General features: G+C 49.0%; 1 protein-coding gene across 5 annotated transcripts in view; it reads right to left on the bottom strand.

The window, feature by feature from the left end:
• Positions 1 to 1805: 1805 nt before the first annotated feature.
• SRGAP2 (SLIT-ROBO Rho GTPase activating protein 2) overlaps positions 1806 to 9942 on the bottom strand; it is a 236038-nt gene continuing 227901 nt past the window's right edge. For 4 of the 5 annotated variants that reach the window (XR_012001782.1, XR_012001778.1, XM_025991367.2 and 1 more), the window contains exons 22-23: positions 7510 to 7834; positions 1806 to 5180 (exon numbers count right to left, since the gene is read on the bottom strand). Coding sequence is in view for 3 of the 5 variants with exons in the window: in XM_025991367.2 (XP_025847152.1) it covers positions 4797 to 5180; positions 7510 to 7834 (709 nt within the window). In the remaining 2 variants the exon portion in view is untranslated. Of the gene's footprint in view, positions 5181 to 6578; positions 6674 to 7509; positions 7835 to 9942 lie in introns of all 5 variants that reach the window. The other variant, XM_072759457.1, reaches the window with a different exon arrangement.

Raw genomic sequence — 9942 nt, 5'->3', positions numbered from 1 at the left:
AACTGGAAAGAAAGCTCCATTACGTTTCACCTGTTCAACACTATACAACAGTGCTTGGCACATAGTGAGTCTTAGAGTTTGTTGACTGACAAATGTCTTTGGCACATGCAATATGCCAGGGTTGCTAACTCCAGACTAATAAGAAACTTCATATACCAGGGCACCTGGGTGGCTAAAGTGGTTAAATGTCTGCCTTTGGTTTAGGTCATGATCTCCAGGTTTTGGGATCGAGCCCTGCATGAAACCTGGCATTGGGCTCCCAGCTCAGCAGGGAGTCTCCCTCTCCGTCTGCCCTTCCCTGCTGCTTATGCTCTCTTTCAAATGAATAAATAAAATCATTTTAAAAATTAATAAAAAAAGAAGCTTCACATACACATGTGATAAACATTTAGAGTAGATACTCATTAAGGCCATTTCTCAAATTCATATATACCTGGTCTCCTTTTTGGATTTCTATCTGGGTGGAATGGGCCTGTCTTCAAACTGTGTTGTCACTACCTTCCATCAGGCTCCCATCTGAATATATAAATTGAATTAGAGGACCCTCCAAAATAGCCCACCTTTGCCTGAGGTCTCTCTGAAAAGGTTCCTTGGTCCTCTGCCTATAGCTTATACATCAGCTCTATGTCACAGGTCACCACCTACATTCAGGAGCAAAGAACTCATCAGAGCTCAGGGTGGCAGGACAGCCTCACTTTTTTTGTTTTTTTTAAGATTTTATTTATTTATTCATGAGAGACACAGTGAGAGAGGCAGAGACACAGGCAGAGGGAGAAGCAGGCTCCAAGCTGAAAGCTCGATGTGGGACTTGATCCCAGGACTCCAGGATCACACCCTGGGCTGAAGGCAGGCGCTTAACAGCTGAGCCACTCAGGGATCCCTTGAACAGCCTCACCTTTGACTCCAAGGGACCAGCAAGAAGCTCAATATAGAGCTCTATTAAAATGAAGGAGGGGAAAGAGACAACAGTTGGAAAGGCATGAGACAGATGGAGGTGATGGACTTCAGAGTACTGTGTCTGGTCCAGGGACCAGGACAGGTTTCCTTGTATTACCATTGAACACTGGGGATCCTCTTGGATATGAGAGATCTGATCCCTCCCCAGGGGCTTCTGGTATTGGAATAAGCCCAGTAAAAAGAAGTATAAGCCCTAGGATGCATTATCAGCTGCTACCTTTGAATAATTTCACCTGAGCTCATGATCTGCTAGAATCAAAATCTAAAGGAGAGAAGGCATTTCCTGTATGCCCACCCCTGTGCTCAACACCAACAGCACAAGCATATGGGTCAGCTCTTCTCCCAGAGGCACAGGGCATCCGAGGGCAGAATGACTCAGGGCTCCACATGTGGAAGAAAGAAAGACCCCCCCCCCCCCCCCCGCCGTCACCCTTGGTTGTGGCTGGCAAAGCCTGCAAGCAATCTGACAGGCCCCACTCTCCCAAGTGGGGAAATCTGACCAGCGATAGAAACGAGAATGGTCCTCACTGAAAACAGGGTGGGTGGATTCTGTGGAGGAAATGGTTCTCATGGCAACACACTGTCCAATGGTGAGCTGGAAGGCTTTCTATGAAACCTTTTAGGCTCCGCAAACGGGCTAATTGGAAATGCTGGGGGGCGGGGAATCCACATTCTAGATGCACCTCTGCCATGCCTTGTTGGGAGGGAGAAGGTGGCCGGCTCCTGAGGTCACATTTCTCCTGTTGCCAGGCGGGGCTCTACCAGCACAGAGTTACATTTCCTCCTGGGGAGCTGGACTCCTGGATTGGAGATTTCAGGGGGTGGGAAGTGATAGGAACTGCAGCATCGAAACCTAAAAACGTATTTTATTTCGAAGTTGTGCTTTGGATTTTCCCCAATCCAACATCTGTTGAGTGACAGTCTTAGGTTCACACAAAGCATCTCCAAGCATACATACAATATTCCAGTTATCAACACTATTTTAAAGAATATACCATTTTACACAAACGTGACATACAAGTCAGACGCCACAACATTGCGATTCCCTGGAAGATCTAAACTTCTCTTCTGCACGTGAAGTACACACACACCAGCCCTTCCAGTGGTCTGTTCATCCTGTTGCTGGTGTCATCGCTCCTCATCTCCTTGGGGAGACACCAGGGCGCCCTGAGGAGGTTGGCTGAGACCAGTGTTTCCAGTTTACAGGCTGCTGGCTGCAAACTCCTCTCTTTTCCAAATGGGGATGCTGGTTGCTCCACCCCACCTCTGTTCCCCAAAGCCTGACCCATCAGAATCCACAGCGAGAGAAGGATCCATGCCTTGAGGGGCAGAGCAGGGCTCTCTGAAGCATCATGCTGGTTTAGGCAAGCAGAGCTGAGGAAGACTGGTCTCCCTTGGCCCCGGGTGGCCAGCTCCTTTTGGCTTTTTCGGTGTAAAAATCACAGTGTGCGACCTGAATTCCAGTTGACTGCAGGAGCTCTGCCGAGAAGGACTCTCCTTTTGTGGGTTCCTCGTCCTCTCGACAGGTCCATCTCACAGGCGTCAGGAGCACCAGAGAGGGAAGACAACTTGGCTCCCAGAGCTGGGGTGGAAGGTGGGGGAGTAGGTGGCCGGCCACTCACACACTGTCCAGTTCATGATGCAAATCAGCAGATGGACACGGCCCAAGGGGACAGTGGACACAGTCATGTACAAGGGCTGCAAGAGAAATAAGGCAGGAACAACACAACAGGCCCAAAGCTTTGTCATTAAGAAAGCTTTGCGTTCTCAGGAGTGTGCTAGAAGGAGGGGAAAGGGCAGGTATGGGTACCAATTTTGATCGGCTGGATCCAAAGGAATGTAAAGGGAAAGGTAGGGGTTCCATTTTCATCAAGGAAACAGATCCTTGGGGCTGAAAGCCACCGCTGGCTCAAGACCTGTGCAAGTCCAGATGACAGACAAGGACAGGCCAGTGGATAGAGCAACAAAGCCAAGAATCCAGAGGACTGTGGGTCGCTGCCCACAGCCAGACTCATTTTACTGACGGAGCTCTTCATTTCTCCTTCCTAGCTCTTGGGATAGTTTTCCTGGTGTTGCAGGTTATCCTTCTAATAATCTAGTGATTCCCCACAAAGCTCCTCTTTCCTTTGCACAGTGAGAAAAAAAATCCTACCATCTTCCACAGCACCAACTGCCAACTTCAAAAGGTTGGTCCAAAAAAGAATCTTCTAGGCTAAACATAAGGAAACTCAGATTTTCCTATCTGAATGGCAACCCATCACCTCTCTTGACCTGTAGAAAATAAGGCTAAAAGCATAGCTTTAAAACCAGAAAACAGAGAAGAGGAATGAGCTTCAGCTCTAACTCAAGTAGTTGTCTGAGACTCATGAGACAGGGGTGTGATGGTCTCCAGCCCTGGAGGATAGCGTGGAGCCAGGCGCTGGGATGAGGTGCACCAGTTTTGGAGGCCGGATTAAAGTAGGCAAGGGCATCATTTCTGCTTTTTGGAGAGAACCAGAAAAAAGGCCAAAGGCAGGCCAAAATATTCAGCATCCAATTTTTTATTTTGTTAGATTCCGGCCTCAAGAAGACTTTAGAGCCTGTGGGGCCAAAGTTCTCTTAGTTGTCCTTATTTGGATAAAAGAAAACAGGTTTTAAGGAGTAATGTCTCTCTTTAATTTAACTAGGGCTCTCCAAGCCCCTGTTGGTCCCTAAAGAGAGATCTTATAGAATAACCAAACTAGAGGGGTGAACTTAGGATACATTTTCATTTGGGAACAGTTTGGGGGTTAGTGAAGGTGAATTTAAGTTTTGAATAGCATAATGAATTTTTTCTTAAGTGCCCACAAAAAGTGAGGCAGAAGGACCCATTTCTCACCTTTTCCAAACCTGCCATAAACACAATGAAACTCTCTTAAGACTCTTTACCTAAGTGGAACCAGCTATAAAACTGTCTTATACAGGAAAATGTCTTAAATGGAAAATGGTCCATTGGAGACAAAGACGGGAACCCGAGAAATGTCTATACATTCAGAAAAACTTCAGAAGTTCTATAAAAAGACTGGGTTGTATTCCTAGAGGATGAAGGAGAGCAAAAGCAAACACCAATGACCAATTCACACCAATAGAGAGAAGACAGAGAGAAAGCCCCCAACCCCAGACAGATTACAGGATCGAGTTCCATCCTGTTCAATTTTTTTATGATGGAGAGATTTCAAAGGCTAGGTTCTCTGGCCCAGACATAACAAGATTTGTAACGGAAACAGAGACCCCTGGTGGCTCTTGTGCGAACTGCCACAATAACTTACAAAGAGACTGGTCTGGGACCAGGAGAGGCTACACATGCCAGAGACCAGGAAAACCTGTGTGTGTGTGTGTGTGTGTGTGTGTGTGTGTGTGTGTGTGCGTAAAATGAGAATGGACTATATATGGTTCCCTAAAGTCAGTACCCAAAACAAGATGCCACTGAAAGCTGGCTGACAGTAGCCAACCATCTGGTCAGGCATCCCCTGTGTCTGAGGGGACGGAGACTTGAGCCCGTGTCCTCATGACTTGCCGTGCCAGATTTCACAGTGACCTGATAATGGAAAAATCTATCTCTGGCTAACCTAAGGACAGTATGTACTGCAGCTGGCTGGATTACGACGACGGGGAGAAGCAGAGGGCAGTGGGAAGGGCAAGGCAGGGTGATAACGAGGGCTTCATTCTCAAGGTTATGGGTGACGGGAAGGCTAATTCCTGCAAGAACAACTTAGAATCTAATTTTCAACTGAAGTCCCCAAGCTAGTTAAATAGGAAGATTTTTTTAATAACAGTCAGTCCCTTCAGTCCCCTTGTCTAGAACAATTAAATTATATCCTTCAGACAGTACAAGACTTGTCAGTGGACTGTGGGGAAGATGAGGAGTTGACACCAGGGCTAGTGGCATTTGTTTTGGGGAAGACGGTGGGCTTGGGTCGTGTAGCTGGCGGCTTAACAGGGGCGGCCATCTTGACAGACTTGACAGGCCGGAAGGCGCAGGCGATGTCCCCTGCAGTACTGGCACTGCGCTGGAAGGCGGGCTCGGGGTCCTTGAGGAGCTGGGTGTGCAGGGGGCTGGAGGGCTCCGATGTGGGGGCCACCACTGGGGAGGTCTTGAGGGGCTCCAAGGTGTCCAGAACCACATCGGGGGTGTGCTTGACACTGCTCTGCCGCTCTAGCTCACGCAGCTCATTCAGGGCAGAGTTCATAGTTGCCTCAATATCCTGCAAAACAGGAAAAAGGAGGAGGTGAGGCTGCTGTAGGGAGAAGTCCCCAAGGATCCTGTTTCAACAGCATAGGCCAAATCATGAAAAAACCAACTGGAGGGAGATGTCCAGATTATTTTACTTGGCCAAAATTCTTTTTTTTTTTGGCCAAAATTCTTAAACATACGAATGTTCAGAATGTGGGGAAGGGGGAAAAAGGGATTTTCATTATCACGAGATTTTTTTTTTTTTTTTTTTTTTGCCTTTAGAAAAGAATGGCTGAAATATTATTTTAAATAAAGTCCTCAGGTTTTGGAGATATGCACTAAAATATTTCTGGTGAAATGACATATAATCCAGTGGGGAGGGGAAAGTTGGGTGAACTAACAGTGGCCAGGAATTTGGTGAAAAGTACATGGGATTTACTATCCAATTCTTTCTACTTTTGTGTATGCTTGAAATTGTACATAATAAACCATTTTTGACTAAATGGTAGAGATGTGGTATGATCTTCGTTTTCTTGGACTTCAAAGACAAAGGTCAGGAAAGGTTCCAGACCCTGACCTTGAATATTCATCAGGACACCTCCCAGTGCTCCCACCCCCGCCCTCCCCTTCCCTTGCCCCACCTCACCGCACCCCACCCCACCCACTGGAGTGCCCGCTTGAGGAAGCCATTTCCTTCTACCATCACCAGGAGAGGGGACCAAGGAGCGACCAGGAGGGGGAGCCAGAGCCCACACAGGTAAATCAGCTCTTTCCAGTCACAGTGGAACAAACGGGCTCTCAAGAATAGCAGAACCAAAGACCCTCTATCCACAGCCAGCTGCCCCTCAGGGAGACCTCCCAGTTCCCTCCCAGCCTTTTCACACCCTTGTGTCAGGCATCCCTCAAACCACCACAGGGCTCCTCCCTTGGAATCAGGCTCACTTGGAAAGATGACACGTTCCAAGCAAAGGCCTTGGCCCTTACGGGGTGAACCATGCTTTCTGCTGACAGTGATTTTTACTGACCCCCATGATGTTCTGAAGCCTTAAAACTGCTCAGGAAGAACTTCATCATCTCCCTCCTCAGTCCCACTCTACAGCTAGGGGGGGGGGGTCTGTGCCAGGAATGTAGTCTAACATTCCTACTAAGCCCTGGCTCAGGAGGGAGCTGGGAGGAGGGTTCCCGCAGTGCAAGGCAGGTCACAGCCAAGAGCTCAGGTAGGGGCGCAGAAATGGAGGGTTAGCCAAGCAAGATATCTCAGGCCCCAAGCTTAATACTATGCTCGCCAGGTTCACCTTCCCGAAGCAGAGCATCACAATTAAGCCAATAGAGACCATATGCAGCCTCTATCGCCCCCTGGAAGATGGGGTGACAAGAATCTCAACTCAGTTGAAAGATAAGAGGGCAACGGGGAGCCCATAGCTCCTACCTGGTCTAATGAAAATTATAGAGTTGGGAGAGGCGTCTGAGTGAACTGCCTGGAGTGGCCCCGGAAGTCGGAGTTTTAGAGGTGGGGCTGGATCGCTAATGTTTCATGGAAAACAGAGACTTGTCAGTGTGGTGTGCATATATGGAAGGAAGACCCTATAACCAGGGAGCTCATTGCCACTGCCATCTGAAGCCTTGGGCTGGAAACCCTTCTGGTACCCAAGCCCCTGCCAGCAGAGTATTTTGGGGCTGTCAAAACAGGAGCAGATTAATGATTGATCTTCTACCTCCCATTTGGATGAGAGATTAACCTCAGGGAACAGGAGAGGGGGATGGGCAGGGTGGCAGAAAAATATGGCCAGAACTACATCTGAGCCTCAACAAATCGGGCAGCTTCACTAAAGCCTACCACCCTCTCAAGACCTGAAACCTAGGCAGAATGGACTCCAACAAAAGACTAATTATTTGCTTTAAAATGTACACTCCCGGGACGCCTGGGTGGCTCAGCGGTTGAGCGTGTGCCTTCAGCTCACGGTGTGATCCTGGGTCCAGGGATCAAGTCCCACAGTGGGCTCCCTGCGAGGAGCCTGCTTCTTCCTCTGCCTATGTCTCTGCATCTCTTTCTGTGTCTCTCATGAATAAATAAATGATATCTTAAAAAAAATAAAACATACAGCCCCTTGCAAACAGCCTGAACATGAGCCAGAAGTCCGAATTCTTTTATTCTGTCTTTGAATTCTTCTTGGGTTAATGGGGTTGGCAAATTGTTTAGAGAGCTGCATTGTGGGGGTCCAGATATCCAGCAGCCTCTGAACCTGGTATGTGATGTACAAAGCCGCTGTTTCAAGGCCTGTCGTAATGAATGTGGGCTGCACTACGCAGTAGTGACAAACGTAGACAGGCCAGCTGTGTGTCCAGAAGCCCCCAGTTACCTGTGCAATGACCTCAGGATCCACAGGCCGATGGTTATTGAAGCTCTTTGACCTTCCTGCTGTCACTGTCTTCCGGATCTGTGGACTGTCCAGCCGATTCTTCAGGGACGAGTGGCGGCTGATGGAGTTGAGGCTCCCATGCCCACTGATGGAACACTTATCTGGCCCTTCCTTGGGGAGACTCTGGCTCATGATGGGCTGGGAAGATGGGCGGCAGCTAGCCCCCACCCCCGGGGAGGCAGAGTCAGTCAGGGAACTACTCAGCCCATGGCTGTCGCTCCGAAATGTTTTCCGGATGCTCCCAGATTCTGGCCGCTTCCTTTGCCTTCAATCACAAACAGAAAGGGCAGTGTGATCAGGGAGCCCTGGCCCCGAGGAAGCTGGGATGAGTGAGAGTGGGGCAGGTGTTGGCATCCAGGGACTTCTGGAAGGAGAGGGACACACAGCATGTTCTCTCCTTGGCTTTACCTTCCCCCTTGCTGTCTCTGTGCCTCCGTTCCCCTGCCACCCCCAACTTGGGCAAAGGAGAAACAGATACTTACTTGGTGGTCGTGGGCTTTGAGTTGTCAAGATGTAAGGTGCTGCCAGGAAAAATGTCTGATTAAGGGAAAGTTTCTAAGGGGGGACAGATTCACAGAAAGGCCCCCTCCATGACCTGCTTTGAACAGACATGAAGGCCCAGGTGGGAGAAAAACTCTCATCATCACCATGAACGCAAGAGGAGAGTTGATTTTTCCAAATTCTAGCATGTTTCTTGGCCAACTACAGGACTGTAATCATTTTGGGCTCTGGCAAGAAGCTGTTGTTGCTTCTTATTTGCAAACATGGAACAGAGTCTTTTTAAAGAGGCTGCAGTGCTGCAGGGTTAGGGCCAAGTTTGTGCATTTTCTTAGGGTGGAAATACATCTACATGACCCTAAGTCACCCAGCACTGGGCTGAACCCTGGCTCTGGGCCAGTCTCCTTCAGACCACTGAGACTCTCATACAAGACAGCTTGGCAGAGTCCTAGTAGTATGGGTGTTGCCTACTGCTGAATAATTTCATTTTTTTCTTGGGATCAGATCCTTAAAGACCTAGCCTAAGAAGCAATACAACTTCTGGTTTGGAAGGTGCAGCGGGGCAACTCTGTTTGGAACCTACTACGGGCGACTAAGGCTGAGGCAGGCATTGAGATGGAAGGGGTGGGGACTGGAGATAAGGAGCTAGTCTGTGTGGCAGAGTCAGTGTCCTAATCCAGTCCTGGTCCCGTTCACTGGTTAGGTCTTCTACTTTGGGGCCAGCGTGGAACCTGGCACACATTTCCTGAAGCTGCCTGCTCAGGCCATTTAGCCTTGGGTGTCAGCCATTCTCGAGCAGAAGGATGTTCTCAGAGTCTTATGTGGCTCAGCTGAAATGACTTCCCCTGCAAAGTCTTCCCTGGTACCCCAACTCCAACGGCAGGCAGAAGCACACACTCCCGCTTTTGTTCCCTTCAGAGCATCGATGGCACTGCTTTTTTGTTACCTGTCTCTATGGTATTTACCTTGCGGGAATGAGCACGGAGGCCAGGCACTATATTATTCACCTCTGAATAACCAGCACGGGTGCTTGGCACGGCAGTGGGCCCTCGCTATATGTGTGAAGTTAAATTGAATGCCACACCCGAATAACTCTCTTGCTGATTTCCTCTTTCCACTTGAGGATGGCTGACTCACAAAGCTCAAACTGCTGAGGGGGCAGATTGTGGAGTGGCTGGTGTGTGCCAGGTCCCTGGCCAGGCCCCTGGGACGTGAGCAGAGGAAGGCAGAGCTCTTGGTTTCAAGATGCTCAGCCTGGTGGTTTATCCGAGTGCACCTTTAGTCCCGAGAGACGCTCAAACTACTGTGGGACTACAGAACGAGGGCACCTAACTCAAGGTGGTTAGGTGGCCCTCGGGGGTGTTAGCCAGGCTTCCCCAAGGAGGTAAATCTTCTGACTACGTCTTGAAGGGAGAAGAGGAGCTTATCAGAGGGAGGAGGCGGCAGATGTGAAGGTCCAGGGGTGTGAAAGAACCTGGGGCCCTGGGAAGGAGCGACGTGTGGGGCAGGCAGCGAGGCTGGAAGGGCAGAGTCACTCCTTTTATTTATTTTTTTTTTCAGAGTCTCTCCTCAGGGGCTGCCACTCACCCACTGACTAGCTGGTGTCTGGGGAGACCACATCCTCTGAGAACCCCGTCCTGACATCACCAAGGAAGGAGTAAGGGAACCACCTTGACTTTCCACCTGGTGTTCACCTTCTGACTATTTCGGCTATTATCCTTTACAATTTCTTTGTACAAATGGCAGCACATATATGATGGCTTAGAAACATGTACCTAACTAATTATTTAACTCTCCCTCCACCAACCCCACCTCAGTTTCTGGGTTAATTAGAGGCTTACAACCGTATGATTATAGGCTTATAATTAACACAGA

This window comes from Vulpes vulpes, chromosome 5, assembly GCF_048418805.1.
Source record: "Vulpes vulpes isolate BD-2025 chromosome 5, VulVul3, whole genome shotgun sequence".
In the NCBI taxonomy this organism is placed as follows: Eukaryota; Metazoa; Chordata; class Mammalia; order Carnivora; family Canidae; genus Vulpes; species Vulpes vulpes.
The sequence above is the reverse complement of the archived record's forward strand: the minus strand, read 5'-3'. Positions and strand labels throughout refer to the sequence as shown.